This window comes from Gastrolobium bilobum, unplaced genomic scaffold, assembly GCF_033153095.1.
Source record: "Gastrolobium bilobum isolate Gb01-03AN ecotype WA unplaced genomic scaffold, APGP_CSIRO_Gbil_v1 utg7600, whole genome shotgun sequence".
Lineage (NCBI taxonomy): Eukaryota > Viridiplantae > Streptophyta > Magnoliopsida > Fabales > Fabaceae > Gastrolobium > Gastrolobium bilobum.
In genome coordinates this window covers 345,439-364,195 of record NW_026897674.1, presented here as the reverse complement: position 1 = coordinate 364,195, position 18,757 = coordinate 345,439, and the positions used below count along the sequence as shown (strand labels likewise).

General features: G+C 34.5%; 1 protein-coding gene across 1 annotated transcript in view; it reads left to right on the top strand.

Moving 5' to 3' along the window:
• The first annotated feature begins 1,565 nt into the window (after positions 1-1,565).
• LOC133309182 (malonyl-CoA:anthocyanidin 5-O-glucoside-6''-O-malonyltransferase-like) overlaps positions 1,566-18,757 on the top strand; it is a 38,249-nt gene continuing 21,057 nt past the window's right edge. The window contains exons 1-2 of the mRNA XM_061509917.1: positions 1,566-2,280; positions 2,551-3,010. Coding sequence (XP_061365901.1) covers positions 1,620-2,280; positions 2,551-3,010 — 1,121 coding nt within the window. The 5' untranslated portion in view covers positions 1,566-1,619. The remainder of the gene's footprint in view (positions 2,281-2,550; positions 3,011-18,757) is intronic.

Below are 18,757 nucleotides of genomic sequence, written 5' to 3'. Positions count from 1 at the left end.
TCTGCTGAATCATGATGCTACTGCAGTCTTGAGAGAGAACCCGAAGTTTTCGAGTCTAATGTGAGGGTACGAGAGAGAGTGGAATTTTCACCAATGCAATGTCAGACAAGTAATTCAGCTTTTTTTTTTTTTGGTAATCGATTCAGCTCATTCTTTCAGCACTGTGGTTGTGATCTATATAGCACCTTTCAACACTCTCACAGGTACTCATGTCTAAAATTTTAATATATATTATAAAAAAATTGATCAATATTTTATTAAATTAATATAATAAAAATTAAAAATGGATACAAAAATATTATAGTATATTAGAGATTTTTAATTTAAAAATATAAATAATACATATTTACCTCTTTTATTTCTTTACAAAATTGCTGAACCTAACACCGAACTTCTAACGTGAAATTTCCGTAAAAAGGTCGAGGAACATGGCATTTGAGTAATATTTTTATCAAAATAATAATATATTGATCCTTGTCCCCATAAAGTTGGGTAAAAATATTAATATATAAATAATCGATTTCCAAATTTAGCCTTTGAAAAAGTCTCATTTCAATGAAATAATATTTGAAATTTGAACCCATAATAAAAGGGATTGCAAACCCCGAGCCTTGACCCGTATTTGAAAAAGTCTCATTTCAGCTGCAACTCTTTGTTACGATTTCTTTATCACTTCTTAGCAAAGAAAATTAAAATATTATGGATTTATCTTTGAAATACAAAGAAAATTAAAATATTAGTTCAAATTCCTATCTCATGGTTTATATGCTGTAAAACCTTGAATTTCATGCAATATATGATATATTTTTCATATAATTTAGCCTAAAAACATGATAAATCAAAGGTTTATTAATGAGTGTAGGAAATAATATTTCTCTTATGTAACATAAGAAAAGTATTTTCGATTTCCAAAACATTTTTTTATGGTGGGTGGAAAGAAATTTTAACCAAAAGATATATCTACAAGAGATTTAGATCCTTTCATATAAAAAAATGGTCATGTAATCATATTATTTGATCACAATCATTCATTTAAAAATCATTAAAATCATACATTTTTTTTTCTCTTATCATATTATTGTAATCAAATAACATGATCACTTTTATATATGAGAGGATTCAAATCTATTTAATGATGCGCATAATAATGAGTACTTTAAATAAGTCAAAGCCAATTATTTCAAAATAAAATAAAATAAGTCAAAAGCCATTGTGCTTATGCAGAACAAAGAACTTAAGTTTTGAATAAACCGATAAATAATAACGAGCGTTACTTTTTACAATTTTTTTCTTACAATTTTTTATAATTTATTTTTTACCAATGATTTCTGTTAATTCTCTAACCGTTATGATTTATTAGATTATATTTATTTATTAATTTTAATAAATTATAATTATTAAATTGACAAATTATTTATAAAAAAAATTGACGAAAATTAATAACGAAAAAGTAAGAATAAATTGTAAGAGATCATAAAACTTTGAAGTGGTAAATAATAAGGCTTATGCAGTAATAATAATTAACTTAAATCACGCAATATGTCGGACATAAAAATCTAGCTACCCCTCACAGTGGTTCACACAAATCTGCAACCAAGCATTTCCTCTGTCTCATCCACATGGCTTCTCCCAACAATTCTATCAAAATTCATCAACACTGTTTTGTTGCTCCTTCATCTTCAACCAACTTGTCTCTCCCTCTCACCTTCTTTGACCTCCTTCGCCTAAGGTACTATCCAGTTGAGCGCATCTTCTTCTACTCCCTTCCTCTTCCTCATTCAAACCCATCCTTTTTCTATGAAAAAGTGGTTCCAAAGCTCAAAACCTCACTCTCTCTTATCCTCCAACACTTCCTCCCTTTAGCTGGTAACATCGTTTGGCCTTCTGATTCCCAGAAACCCTTCATCCAATATAACCCTGGTGATGGTGTTTCCTTGGTCCTGGCAGAGTATGATGCAGATTTCAATCTTGTATTGGACAATTCACCCCGTGAAGCCATAGAATCTCGTTCTTTTGTACCCCATTTGGAATCATCAGATTCTCTTGCATCTGTTATCTCCCTACAGATAACTCTGTTTCCAAACAGTGGATTTTGCATCGGCATCAGCACCCACCATGCTGTTCTTGATGGAAAATCTTCAACTATGTTCACCACGGCCTGGGCTTCTCTATGTAAATCAGGTGAAGAATCACCATCTTTGGTGCGAGGGTTAGAGCCCTTCTTTGACAGGGAAGTCATCAAAGATCCAAATGGCCTTGACTTTTTGTTCATAAACAATTGGAAAGTAATGTCACCCATATTGGACCCTACTGATGATACCAGTAACGAGCGAAGCTTGAAGATTTTGTCAAATGCATTTCGACCACTTGTGGAGAATTCAGTTCGAGGCACGTTCGAGCTTACACGTGGAGATTTGGAGAATATAAAGAAAAGGGTGTTATCCAAGTGGCATATGGTGGAAGGAGAACAATCAATGGCTTCTTCAAAGCCAACTACTTTGTCAACTTTTGTTCTTACCTGTGCTTTTGTTTCTGTCTGCATTGCTAAAGCTGTTCAAGAAACCAAAAGGGATAAACAGAAATTTGCTTTTGCATTTTCTATGGATTGCAGGGCTCGGTTAGAGCCTCCAATCCCTGAGAACTATGTTGGCAATTGTGTATCTTCTCATATAGTGGATACACAGCAAGATGACTTTATAAAAGAAGATGGGGTGGTCATTGTTGCCGAGAAGATTTACAGTAAATTAAAAATGTTGGATAAGAGAGCTCTTGATGGAGCTGAGACATTGTCTCTGAGACTTTTGTCTATGTTAAGTGAGGGAGTTGAAATAATTGGAGTTTCAGGGTCAACACGGTTTGGAGTTTATGAGACAGACTTTGGTTGGGGAAGGCCTGCTAAGGTGGAGATAACATCACTCGATAGAGGTTTAAACATTGGCATAGCTGAGAGCAAGGATGGGAAGAGTGGTGTTGAAGTGGGACTTGTTTTGAATAAGCATGCGATGGATCTGTTTCATACCTTTTTTCATGAAGGGCTATGCTTCGACTGAGGGAGTTTTATTTGGATGATTCAGCTATTACGACAGAGAAAGACAGAAAGTGGAGTATGTGAAATTTTTATTTTCATTTGTTTTACCATACATTAATACTCTGAATTAGTTTGTTATTTTGCATTGCATTATTGGTTATTTTCCCTGGTAATTAGCAAGGTGTCTAATCTAACTTGTGCTCGTTACAATTCATGAATTTCCAAATTGCTTTGTTTATTTTTCAGATTGAAGGTAAGATATGGCATATTAATTGTGACCGTAAATTTTGTTTCTGAATAAAATATCGTCCCATATATGCATTGAAAAATTAAAATTATCAATTTTAAATCGCAAAGAAGAAATAAAGAATTCTGTTAGAGTATAATATAAATTATTAAAGAGGTTTTCAGCCAACAATTTAAGTTTTTGGGTTGAATTAGTTCTTTATATAGTATCAGAGTCTCGTGTCCTAGGTTTGATTCTCACCGCCTCCCACTTTCTCTTGTGAGGGACATGTTAGAGATATATAAAATCATTAAAAAAACCATCACCCAACAATTCAAGCTTTTAGATTAAATTAGTTTTTTACATGGTATCAGAGCATCATTCACCACAATGTCACGAGTTCGATCCTTACCGTTTCTCACTTTCGAGTGAAATTAAAATAAGTACAAGGTAAACTAAAAATTAGGCTTGTGCAATGTCCACACTTCAAGCTTGTAAGGGGATGTGTTAAAGATAAAAGTTAGAGAATAATATAAATCATTAAAAAATCTTTCTCCCAACCCCTTAAAGTTTTGGGTTGAAATAGTTCTTTCTCGGTGTCAGGGGTTCGATTCTCATCGCTTTCCCTTTTTCTTGCATTATCCACCCTTAAACTTTTGGGTTGAATTGGTTCTTTACAATTTTTTTTATTAAAAACTCTACAAATTTCTTCTAAAAAAACAACTTGTTACTTTGTGGTACACACGAGATCTAGTTTATTTTGGCAACTCTTCAAAGTTACGGCACATAAGTCATAAAACTATAATATATAGTACATTTAAAATTGGCAAGTCATGGATACCTATGTAGTTTTTGTGTTAAGCTATTTTCCTTCCCGTTTTCTTTCTTATATATTGATACCGAGGATATGAGCTATACCATTTCATACCAAGAAATTTAAAAAAATCCGCATGAATTAATATTCGTGATGCACCAACAAGGTTAAACAAACAATATAAAACCACTACCGATGAAAAAGTGCATTATGGAAACTAACTGCTACTAATTAATGTTCGTAGAAAATTTACAAATTAGAATATTCATAAATAATAAAATGACTAAGCCATTAGGTTTGGTAGGTTTGGGTAGTTTATACTAAGTTATGTGTTTAATTTTTACTTGTATAAAAATAATAATAAAATGACTATTATTAGCATTAACTAAAATCTTAATCTCGGGACTCACCTCGAATCGAACTTCTAATGACTCTGATCACTAGTAAGTCTTGATGATTTAAGATGATTATGAAGTTGATTATTAGATTTTGCAAATTTAGAGATAAGTAAGCTTTTGACGAGTAAATCTTGTGAATGACATGATAAGAAGCATGAGGATACAATTCATGTAAGACAAGTCAGTTAGGATTCAAATGATATTATTTGAAAAGTTTATGGGTCAAAGTATAAATATGTGAAAGTTTAGGGACCATTTTATAATTAGACAAAATTTGGCCTAAACTTAATTTTGATGGTTTAATTAAATAGTTTGGCCAATTTTATAGACTCAAAGTGATCTTAGATTGATCTGATTATGATTAGAGAAAATTAAATAAATTAGGCAAAGTACGCATAATTGACAACCAATTGGATTCAACATAACTTGATAAAGTCAAAGATAAAGGAAAACTCCTAAGTTACCTTGTCATTTTCTTGATGTACAAGTCGGTTGTCTCTCTTTTTGTCTTAGTCTCCACACCTTCTTCTCTTTCTTTCTTCTATGTATGGCCGAACCTATGAGAGCAAGAAGAGCAAGCATGAATCTTGAGAGTTATACACAATGGATCCTTTTTGGGAAGCTTCTATTGTAATTTAGGTTCCTGCAATCCTCTTGATGCAGAATTATGGGGATTACTGAAAGGTTTGGAACTGCTTTGGGGAACAGGATTAAAAAGAATAGAGCTAGAATGTGATTCTAGCCAAGCCATCCAGATGTTAAAGGAGCAGCATGAAGATCCTAGGGACTCTCAAGTCACTAGCAGATTGAGATTATGGTTAAAAGCAGATTGGACTATTCATCTTGTTCATACCAAGAGAGAAAACAACAAATGTGCTCATTGGTTAGCTAAAGCTGGGCAGACTAATAATCTCCATTTCAAGATTTTTAAAGATCCTCCTCCTCAGTTGATGGAACTTATAGTTGCTGATGCTAGAAATATGTCTAGCTTGTTAGTTTCTGATTTGTAATTTCTTTCTGTTTCTGGGGCTTAGCCCCTCTTTATTTACAAAAAAAAAAAAGATTTCTACACAAAACTTTAAGCTTGTACTCTTGTGATCATAACCATACCCTTAGTTCTTCAAGAGAGTCTGAGTTTAGTGAGTTTTCTTCCTCTCCTTTGTTCAAACTATATGTTGTTTTGGAGTAAAAATATGATATTTTTTATGGTTTGAAGCGTGAAGAACAATCTCTAGTTGTCTTGGAAGCTATTTAAGGCAATATACTTGAGTTCTAATGGCTGAATATTGAGATATGATCTTAGTTTTTCTATGGTTTAAGGTTGAATATGATGAAGTTAAATCATGAGTATTTGATGTTGGATGTTGGTTAGATGAAAAACTCACTACTAGAAATGTTAATATTTTCAACGGAATTTTTCCGTTGGAAATTATGAAAATTCTGTTGAAAAATCATTTTTCGACGGAATTTTCAACGGAATTCTGCTGTTGGATAACCCTTCGTCGAAAGGCAACAGAATTTTTTTTCCGTTGATATTTACAACGAAATTTTTTTCCATTGAAAACTTCAACGGAATGTATTCCGTTGGAAGCCTTACTTTTCCGTCAATAAATAAAGTCATGGAAAAATATTAAAATAATAAATTTCGTTGAAAATTTCAACGGAAAAATATACATGTCAAAAAATTCTGTCTCAATTTGCAACAGAAATTAACAAAAATTCCATTGAAATTTTTGACGAAATTAATTTTCGTTGAAAAATTCCGTCACAATTTTCGACGGAATTTAACTATAATTCCGTCTATAATTTCAACGAAAAATAATTCTGTCGAAATGTTCCATCTCAGTTTGCAACGAAATTTATCTATAACTCAGTCGAAAATTTCAACGGAATTAAATTCCGTTGAAAATTCTTAACCGTTTACAACGAAATGTGTTGGACAAGTGGCTTCAATACTCAAGAGGGGGGGGTGAATTGAGTTTTACAAAATCTTTTCGCAAAGTGCCTCCTTTGAAATTTTAAATACTATTTCTTCAATAAAGTGATTTAATAAGAAAAAATCTAAGTGTGAGAGCAAGTGTAGAGATTAACAAAGTAAGCAAGCGAATGAATAAAGACAATCTAAAGATGCAATTTCAATAATAAAGTAAAGAGGTAAAGGTTAGAGAAATTGCAAACTAGATGTATCCTGGTTCGGTCACCACCACCGTGACCTACGTCCAGACTGAAGCCGCTCGATCAATTCTTTTCACTAAATGTCAAGCTTGAGGGTGCTTGACAAACCTCTACAACCTTTCAAGACTTTGGGCTCTTGATGCCTCACAATTTTTCACTCCAAATTTACTTAGGAATTTGATAACCTTTCAAGTATAGGGTTCACTCCCCTCTCAAATCAAGAAATAAGATTGAGGTGATTAGAAGTGGCTAAGTACTCTCAAAGTACAGATTGAACAAATTGAAGAACTAAGAGATGTATAACTTCAAAGGAAAGATGAGCTCAAGTGTATGCAATGATCAAAGTAAGTAATTAATGAGCAATAAAAGGCTAGCTAGAGTAATAAAGCTTCAATAAATGATCTAGGGTCGTGTACTGTTCATCCCAGCTGATGTGAGTATTTATAATGACACCTCCTATGAAAATTAGCCGTTTCTAGCCGTTGTAATCCGTACATATCTGGATATTTATCGGGCACATATCCGGATATTCTTGGTTCCATATCCAGATATTGGATATCGGATATCCGGATATTCAAAGTGGAATATCCGGATATTTCATAGCAGCAGCCTTTTTGTACGAGTTCTGAGTTTCTACTCTTTCCAAATGATTTTTATGACGTGTAATGCATGTTATTTGTTATGGAAATTATCTAGAAAAGTTTGTATCACATAGGTACTTCTTCCAAACCAATATTGTACATATGAAATCATTTGTCTTGACTTTTCTTTTAAGGATGCATGCTTTTAAAATATATGATTGATGAATGACCTTGAGCTCATGTAATGCTTTGTATCTATACATCATTACATATTTATCCTAAGTCCTAAATAAGTATACCATTTGAGATTCTGGACTTGGATTGATGCTTGAGACTTGGTGCATGCTTTCACATTTGCTTTTTGGATATTGCTTCGTCTTTGAATCATTCCTCTTTGTTATCATCAAAACCATGTTGTCGTGGAATCATCAAGTATACGTTGTATCCACATCATCACTTTGATTCATCAATCTCCCCCTTTTTGATGATGACAAACTTTAAATTGAGAAAGAGAGTTAGTGTTGCATAAATTCATTCAATTGAAATATAGTACTCCCCCTTAGTACATGGCATAGGTTATTATTAATTTTCAATATCTCCCCCTATTTACCTTGCAACTTGAGTAATTGAATATTTCGCAATTTAGTATATGTTTCTCCCCCTTTGGCAAAATCAAAAAGAAGTAATCCCATAGTGAAAGGAGTATGCAAGTAAGAAGATAGTGTAATGAAATTTCAAAGAAAATACGATGCATATCATTAAGCAAAAAGCGGTACATACATCAAGTAGATACGCGTAGTACTCAAACATAATATCAATCAAAAGGAGTACAAGCGTCCAAAAAGGCGTAGTCTAGCTACGAAACAAAATGACAATAAGTAATCCTAGACTAAGAGTCGTCGTCAGCACTGGAAGTGTCCGCATCTGAAGCAGTGGCCTCATCATCCTCATCTCCCTCAGCAGGATCACCACGAGAGCCGCCAGCATCACTGACAGGAGAGTGAAGACAAAGGGAGGTCTCGATGCGAGTGAGACGAGAAGAGACATCCTCACGGAATGCAATATGAGTAGCTTCTTGCTGCTAAAGGTAAAGCATGATGTCGTGAGAAGTGTAGCCTCGAGACGTGGTGTGTGGAGGAGGCAGTGGAGGAAGGCGAGTCGCAGCAGTAGAAGGTGGATCTACTGGCCTATCAGCAGCCTGCGGAGTGTGCAAGTCCTCCTCCATGTCATCAGCTGAGGCATCTCCATATGTGGCCTCATCATCCCATTTCCACTGACCATGCAAGTAAACGAAGTTCGTCTTGATCAGCAGCTTTTCTCCAAAGCAGTTGTGAGCGGACCTGAGCTTCTCTTTTACTTCACCATCCATGGGCACACCCTTAAGCTCCATAATACGCTGAATGAGCATAGGGTATGGCAGATGTGCAGTGGAACCATAAGAGGCATCCTTCATCTGACAGCAGAAGGTGTGGCGCCAGTCAATGGGGAGCTGAGTACCAATGGCCCATATAGTAAAAAGATCATTCTCCTGAACAATGACATGATTTGAATGCCTAGGGAGAATGATGTGAGATATCACATACAGCAGGATGCGAGTGTAACACCCCGTGTATACTCGGAATATTAACATTACATCGTATTAAGCGGTGCTTAATTAAAAAAAATGCGGAATATTCTTTTTCTTTTCAATTATGACGTCATTATCAATTACCATCTTAATTACTTAATCAATTTAATAAAATATCGCCTGTATGTAAATTGCAATAAGACATCTACTGAAATACCTCAATATATAAATAAAGTGTGTATCTAAATCACGGCATTACATCTCGTAATCCGGACAATATCCTGATACATTATTACAACTCCAAAGACTCAAGACATAACAATACTATGTGTCATGGACAATCCCCATGCTCACCAAATAAACATAGTAAACAACCAGTCTCAACATAAAACTCTATAAACATAAACTAAAGCTATAAGCATATAAGCAACATGCATATTCAGCATCCAATCATGGCAGCATAATATAACAGCAATCTAACTCAGCTCCGGCCTCCTGCCGCCCGAGGTCTCAACATTACCTGACCCTGAAATAAGCATTCCCCAAACGTGGGGTGAGATCTCTAAACAAGAAATCTCAGTAAGACAAGGGGTCCTCAAGGATCTTCCACCCCCAAGCTCACTTACATGTGCAATATAAGTTCTAAAAACATTTATATCATTATAAGTTCCAAAACTATGTAGTGCAACAGATATCTATGGCATGTGTGTTTATCACTATCTACTGGCCAGAGAAATGTAGGAATACGTCTATTCCCTACATGTAGTACAAGGAACACCGCTTGCACCTCACCCACAGCCTCACCATCTTGTATGTTCTATATACTCAGGCTTACCATATAGGTGGAACACCTCCATGCATATCAACAAGGCACTAACATACAATAGCTCAACAGCATTTCCAAAACATCAAAAGCATGTAACACAACATGCATATACCATATCCCCATGGGACATGTGGAACCACAACATGGCTAAACCGAGGACACGAAAGCTTACCTTGCAAGCTCACTATCCAATGCCAAGAGTCCTCACAGCTCAAGTCCAACACACAGCAGATCACAATCTGATTTAGGACCAGCAAGTGTATCAATATACATAACTTAAAAGCATTAACATAAAGACTACGTTCTCCTTTAACGATTTACGTCTTAAGGCTTCCAACAAAGTCACAAGCCCTTAAACACAAGATTCTGACTTAGTCCATTAATTACAGAAGTTCAACTTCATCAATCTAGGATCCACAAACCCCCACTAGCCTACTGTACACAGAACACAGCTACTGTTCTGTGAAATCCCAAAATATCCGGATATTCCACGGGACCATATACGGATATGCAATATCCGGATATCTCACTGTCCATATCCGGATATGTAATATTCGGATATACAGATTCCCATATCCGGATATCCAATATCCAGATATCCTAAAAACCCATATCCGGATATTTCACGACAGAATGCAGCAACTGCATTTCGTGAAGATATCCTTCAAAGGTTGGATTTTTACCGATTTTAAACACCTAAACATGCATTTCTAGGTGTGTTAAGCATTACCCAACAACAAGTTATCATATTTTAGCCTTAACATGCATCAAGCTTCCATTTTTAAGCATTAAAACTCAAGTTAAAGGTTGGTGATCATACCACAACTCAAAAATAGAGGAGGAAGATGCTCTTGGAGCTCACAACAGCCACTCAAAGTTGACTCAACATGATGCACGAAAATGACACCATAAAGAGTAGGTTTTTCTTCACAAAGGTGACACTTTGAAGATCAAAATGCCAAGAATGAGACTCCCACTCTTCAACCACAAAACTCATCAGTTCAAACTCCCTCACACAGGTTCTCTAACTCAGAAAAAGGCCAGCAATGCAGTCCCAAGGCCAACCCTCACCCTCGCCAAGTGTTTAAATGGAAGAACAAGCATCAAAGGTGATTACTTGATCAAAAAATGGAGAAGGAAGCCTAAGAACACTATTTCTGGTCAGCCTCCAAGAAAAGCCACGCAACAAATCAGTTTTCTAGGGCTTTGTGCCCTTACAAAAGGGTATATATAGCCAAAACTCATAAAAACACACAATATTAACTTTAATTGCTACGCTTAGCATTTTAATCCCAAAATTTGGATTCTGAAACTATACATTTTTTCAAGAATTATCATATTTTTACTATAATTTTCTGAGCACCTTTCCGGTACGCGCTTTTCAGAGCCAGTACCGATTTCTAGCACCAGTTCTCATTATTTGGACTTGAAACTCGTTTTACAAGTCCTACATATTATTCTAGTAATTATCATGCACTTACATTAATTTTCCGGGATACTTTTTCGTTACGAATTTATACCGACTAGCAGAACCGGTATCTGCACTTTTCTTCCGAAAAGCGACTTTCAGCATTCTTAATCACTTACCATGATTATTAAAGCCTCTTAATAATTACTAGGGTCAATTATGGAATCATTTCCTAATTTTGCATAATTTATTAATTAAATACCTTAATTAACGGTGCAGGTTCTTACAGCGAGCAGAGATAGTCAGCTTCTTGGCTGAGAATCGGACCAAGTTCATCTGTGCAGTCCGGGGACGAAGGATGGAAGCCAAAAATTCCTTACGATCGTAGGACTGAAAGTCGGAGAAGTGAATCCCATCAAAGGTGAGCGGCTCATCATCAGTCATAAAATCATCGTCAGCAGCATCATCCATCTGAAAGGTATAGCCAACTAGCTCCTCCCAGTCATCAGGTGTGACGGTAATGTCGACACCCTTTACGTGAGACCGTAAAGTGCCATTAGAGTACAAGATGTTCTTGTAGAATGTTCTAACAAGAACTTCGGAGTAAGAGCACTGTAGGGCAGCAAACTGGAGTAAGTTGACGGAGTCAAGAGTCTGGCAGATATCAAACCCCTGAGCCGCTAAAAATGCAGTGTCCAAGTACTTCGGCTCCAGAATAGGGCGTGTGGAGAACCTCTCAATGAATGTACAGGTCTCTTCGGGATTCCCATCGAAGAGATACTCGAAGCCCGAATGGTCAACGGGGGCAGAGGCAGCAGGGGCAGAGGAAGAGGCATGAGTGTCAGCCCTCCTCTTGGAGCGGCGTTCTCGTGCACCATCGTCAGCCATGGCGAGAATCGAAGCTTTATCACCGAGGAAGGCCTGCGACTTGGTGGATGATGCAGATGACAGAGACTCCAGCAGAGGATGGAACAAGGATAGGAGAGAGAGTCACAGTGTATATAGGAGAACAGAGAGGCACGAGGAAAGGCACGGTGGTCTTGAGGCTTCAGAGCAGAGAGAGCGGAACGTTTAGGTTTTTAAAAAATTAGAACGAAGGAAAATGAGTGGACACCTGTCTTTAAAAACCTCCAGCGCGACAAATATCCGGATAAGTGCATCACAATATCCGGATATCCAATATCCGGATATCGTATCCGGATATGGATATGTGGTTATGGTATCTGGATATTGATATCCAGATATCATATCCGAATATTGATATTCGGATATTCAATTTTGAATATCCGGATATTTCCAGACAGATACGAAAATAACCAGAAAAGGCACACTGAATTCAATCAAACATGTCATATGGCATATACTTCATAACAAAAAGGTTAAGAGGCATATATAACAGGTATATTGGGCTATGAGTTATGAAAAGAGCAAGACCAAAGCAATAATTAAGGTATGGTTTGCAAGTTAAGAAGCAATCCATGCATGATTACAAATATGATGGATCAATCAAACCAATTTCTCTTTGCAAATTGTAAAACACTTCTTTTGGGAGAGGTTTGGTAAAAATATCGGCCAATTGTTTTGAAGATTCTACAAATTCTAAAATACAATCACCGTTTTGCACATGATCTCGAATAAAATGATGCATAATATCAATATGTTTAGTCCATGAGTGCATAATGGGATTTTTGGTGATATTGATGGCACTAGTGTTATCACACCTAATGGGGATGTGATCAAGATCAACCCCAAAGTCTTTTAGTTGTTGTTTCATCCATATGATTTGTGCACAACAACTACCGGCCGCCACATATTCCGCTTCGGCCGTGGACAATGCCACACTATTTTGTTTCTTGCTATGCCAAGAGACTAGTGAGCAACCAAGAAATAAATGTTGAGGTCATTGACATAGCTAGCTACAATCCCTCGAATAAACATTAAAAGGGCAAGATGAGTCAGATTATAAATTGTACACCATTAACAATTCAAAAACTTTATTATGAGATGTAAACGTACATTGTCTGGCATCAAACCTACCATGACAAAAACAAACAAACAAAACTTAAAGCAGCTTAAACCATCCAAATTTGCGGTTATGTCACAGTTAAACACAAAAATCACAGAACTTTGAAAATCTACTACTAGAGTTAATAAGAAAGAAAACCAGAAATTCCAAGTATCAAATCCAACACTGAACTCCTAATGCCACGAAATAATCCAATGAAAGAAAACGATGAACAATGCAGAGAATTGAAAATCGAAAGCTTGAGAAAAAGAGAGAGAAGATACCGTGACCAGAGAACTGCAAAGGCATGTGATTGCCACAAACATGCTTGAAGAAGAAGAAATCAGAACTCGTGAAGAAGGAATCGAAATTGCAACGGAGCTCGTGAAAAAGAAAACCAGAAAAATTAGAAATTTAGGGATTTAGGTTTTAGAAAAGAAAACGTTAGTTTACCTTCCATGTGATGATATATTCTTCTTCCTTCTCAACAAAGAAAACGTTTAACTTGTCAATCTCGAGCTCCAAGAACTCCAAGACAGAAACTTGTCGCGCCAATCGGGCAAGGTTTGCTCGATCTGGTTGCTGAGAATCTTCCAGATCTTTCATCGTCTCACTTCATCAACTCGAACCGCAGGGAATGACCCCTCCGTTTTCTCATCGTCTTCCATTCGTTCTTCTTTCGTCTCTATTTTTGAGATCTGAGCAAACCAAACTATTTCTTCTTTGCCCTAAACCCTTCCTCATTCCATCTTTTTACTATTTTTTAAAAAAACTTCATAGTTTGATTTTGTAGGCCTAAAAGATTTTCAAAGCAAACAAACGGAGTATTTGGGAGGGAAGTGGGAAAAGGGGAAACTCATTACACGTATCAAGTTTTAATGTATTTGATTTTTCCTTTAAAAAGTATTTCTCTTTTTCAATTTGAAAGGTTTCAAATTTGAATATTTAAAAATAAATTATGAAATTATATTTTTTTAAGGAAATATTTAGATATTTTATAAAATAATTTTTTTAATTTGATATCCAATCAAACAAATTTGTATATATCCTTTAAATTAGTTTTAAATTTTTGTAAATTAAATTTCCTATTTTGAAATTAAACTTCATTTCAAATGCCATTGTAAACTTTTTCAAAACACAAATTAATTATATGACGATGAGTCTTTTAATAGTTAATGAAAATAGCAGTAATTAATTATACCTATTAGGAATAAGACATTTAATATATAATTGTTGATGTTAATAATGAGTTGCCAATTAGATGATTAAATATGGCAAATCGTTAATCCTAATATAAATGAGATATGAATGGAATCCTTGCAAAAATAGAAGTTGTCAATGCTCATAATGATAATAATAATAAGAAGAAGAAGAATGACTTCTTCTACTGGTGAGTCTAGGGTTTTAGAGTAATTGGGAGTTTAGAAGAGGAAAGTTCGGGTCACCCCGAACCCGTCAAGGAAATGGGCCTAAGCCAAAAATTGATTTTCTTTTGTTTATTTGTATTATTCTTAATTAAAAATATATAAAGTAAATTGCAATTAGGTAATAATTCCAAGTAAATTAAGCAAACAGACCTTTAAATGGTAAGCGATATTGCAACGGAATAAATTTCTGTTGAAAATTCCAACAGAATTTTGGACTTTTTTCGTCGAAAATTGCAACAGAATAATTTTCCGTTGCAAATTCCAACAGAATTTTGGACTTTTTCCGACGAAAATTTCAACAGAATTATTTCCGTTGAAAATTGCAACGGAATAATTTTCTGTTGAAAATTCGAATGAAATTTTGGACTTTTTCCGTTGAAAATTGCAACGGAATAATTTTCCGTTGAAAATTTCAACGGAATTTTGGACTTTTTTCGTCGAAAATTTCAACGGAATTATTTTCCGTTGAAAATTTCCACAGACTTTTTTTCCGTTTATAATTTTGAACGAATTTTACTCCTTCATTTTGCTCTTCAAGTAATCACAAGCATTATGAAAAACCATAAATTTCTTTTAGCACATGCCAAAGCCCGACGAGGGACAAAACCTCCTAAGCGTAGACCTACTAGCTAGTAGAAGAAGCCCTCAATATTAAAGTTACACAATATAAAAAATGAAGTCAACGAAAATAAAGGCAACATGAGTCATATGCAATTATCAACATATATGACACTAATCTGAGTAGAATAAAGCAACAACAGATGTAACTGTCCCAGACATCATAATCTTATAAGTATTTATTTAAGTGAGAGATAGAAAAATGAAATTTTCACCTTTTAGCAACTTTCTACAACTCTAGAAGTTCTATGAATAGAGCGATGAAGACAGTTATAAATTTGTAGAGCAGGTGAGTGGGCTTGTGTGATTTTTTACTTTGACCATTTACATTTTGGTGCAAAGTGTATTCCTAAATGACTCGTGACAGACAATGACTTATTAGTGTCAAAAATTGCAACAGAATTATTTCCGTTGAAAATTGCAACGGAATAATTTTCCGTTGAAAATTCCAACAGAATTTTGGACTTTTTTCGTTGAAAATCGCAACGGAATAATTTTCCGTTGAAAATTTCAACGAAATCTTGGACTTTTTCCGTCAAAAATTTCAACGGAATTATTTTCCGTTGAAAATTTCAACGAACTTTTTTTCCATAAAGTAATTTTGACTGAATTTTACTCTTTCATTTTGCTTTTCAAGTAATCACAAGCATTATGAAAAGCCATAAATTTCTTTTATGCAAGAATGCTATCATTTATAATTGCTTATGGTATTGTGCATACATATTCAAACATTCACATGAGAATGCAAGTAGTCATGACTATCCACAACTACAAGTGTTGAAGTAGTGGGTGAAGTTATGAGTATACAAAAATGATGCTAAGATGTACTCATATGATAATGGATACGAAAATACGTAAATATGTTGCTAACAAATCTCTTTAATCTTTATTGAAATAAGCTTCAAACAAAAGATAAGGTCTCAGGCCTTGACATAATTAATGGTATAAATGGCACACACGCCATTGCAAGATGAGGGACAAAACCTCCTAAGTGCAGACCTGCTGGAAGCCATCAATAGTAAACTTAAACAATATAAAAAATGCAATCAACGAAAACAAACACATGAGTGATATGCAATTATCAACATATATGATATTGATCTGAGTATAATAAAGATTACAGAGATTTGTTAGCAACATGTTTACGTATTTTCACATCCATTATCATGTGAGTACATCTGAGCATCATTTTAGTATACTTATAACTTCACCCACTTCTTCAACACTTCCAGATATGGATAGTCACTACTTGCATTCTCATGTAAATGTTTCAATATATATGCACAACACCATAAACAATTATAAATGACAGCATACTTGCATAAAAGAAATTTAGGGTTTTTTATAATGGTTGTGATGACTTGAAAATTATCAACGGAAAAAAACTCCGTTGAAATTTTTGACGGAAAAAGACCAAAATTCCGTTGAAAGTTTCAACGGACCAAAAATCCATTGCAATTTTAGAAGGAAAATATTCCGTCAAAAGTTTTGACAGAAAAATTCCGTTGCATTTTTCGACGAAAAAAAATTTCGTATGAATTTTCAACGGAAAACTATGCCGTAGCAATTTTCAACAGAAAATTTCCGTTGAAATTTTAAACGAAATATTATTCCGTTGTAATTATCAATAGAATTTGTTGTCCGTCAATATTTTTCGATTAAAAGTAATTATGTGATAAATTTTTGACAGAAAATTTCAACGGAATTTTATTTCTGTTAAATTTTTTGACAGAATCTATTTTTCGTTGAAAATTTCTGTCTCAAAATTCAACAGAAATTTTTTCCGTCTCTATTTCCAATGGAATTGAATTTTTGTCAAAATTTCGTTACTATTTTTGACGGAATATTTTCTGTTGATAAATTCTGTCGATAATAGAGCTTTTTTTAGTAGTGACTATTCTTAACGAAGCCTTAAAAATACATGTTGACTGGTTGAAAATCCAAGATGCCAATTCGGACAAGGCATGGTAAATGATGTATACCACGTGTTTGATTAAAAGCCTAAATGGAAACATGATTAGTGGATGATGTTCTGATATGTTCTAATATTTTGATATGTTCTGATGTCTGATATTCTAATAAGTTCTGATGTTGTGATAAATGCTGATGTGTTCTGATAGATTCTTATGTTCAGATGTTCTTATATGTTCAGATGTTCTGATAAGTTCTGATGTTTTGAATTCTAATGGTCTGATTGTAAATCAGATATGTTCTAAGATCATTTGATTGTCAAGTGATAAGTTTGATAAGTGATGATTCGATTATGTTGAATTATGTAACGGTGGATAAGTTATGAATTTTGTTATGAGACAAGTATTAAGGTATATGTATTTCTATATACATACATACATACATACATACATGTTATGTCACTATTACTAGTGTGAAGGACGCTTCACGTGTGATAGAACACATATTTTACCGTTATATATGAGTATGATATGTATTTTTGGTTCTTGGCCAATAGACATTTGATATTTCCATGAGTGCATTCGGTTCTCGGTTGGCTTTAGTTTCTGTTAGTATCATGAATGCATCCAGTGCTCGGTTCATTCTCGTTATGTTATATGATATCAGTTATTCTATATACCGTTATGTACAGATATGTATTTGATATATGATGAGTAGATGTTTGATGTGGTATCAGTATTTGATGTGATGATTATATGTTTGATCTGATATGTGATTTGATATGATTTGTAAGCTATATGTTTTCTACTATGATATGCATTTGACCTCTCATGTAGGAAGTGAGCTCATGGGCGAAGAATCCCTCCATAAACCCTGAGTTTACTTAGGTTTTATATCTTATCCCGTTTTGGGACATGTTTTCAGGTACTCCAGGGGAAGGTGAGCCTTCGAAGGGTAAGAGACATGATTTGGATGGTTAGCAGAAACAACAAGAGCTATTAGCTAAATTGATATTTTGGAGATGTACATATATGTATATGTTTTATGATATGAGTAGCGGATGACTGTTTAGTTTTTGAGAGCATGATATGTTATGATCATGTATATATGTATAGTATGGTTTGTATTTAGGGAGACAGGTGTAGACTTGGTACATCTGTATATATTTAGTATGAGGATATATGTGCATGTATGGTGTACATGTTATGTATATATTTGGGAGACATATCTGTATTTGAGGTTATGCAGTTATATGTTTGGATTTGATATGTACATATAAATATGTTTGTAAGTTTAAGTTTGTTAAAAATTGGCATGAAGCCAAATTGAGTAAGAATCTATGGATGGATTCTGGAATAATTGTTATGGATATTTAGTGTATTGGATTTTCTGGATTACAGGTTTTAAGATAATTATTGGATGTGATTCCCAGTTTGTCCAAATATATAACTGTTATGTTGTCTGTAAATCCCTTTGAAATGGTAGATGTTATTATTTGTTGATAATGATTTGATCAAGAGTTATGGTTTATGGATTTGTTAAGTATGGTTTCAGTGAAGGAATGAGACTACAATTTATAATAAAGAAAAAAGTTATGTTACGTGGTTTAAAGAGAACTATTGTGATACTTATACGAAGTCTTCCGCTTTAGGCATTTAATTATGCGGCATTTTTGTATCGTATGTTTGATAACAAACCGAAATGGAACGGGGTGTTATAGGACTAGTCGCGAAACGATGAACCGATTGAAATATCTCAAAAAAAATAAAAATA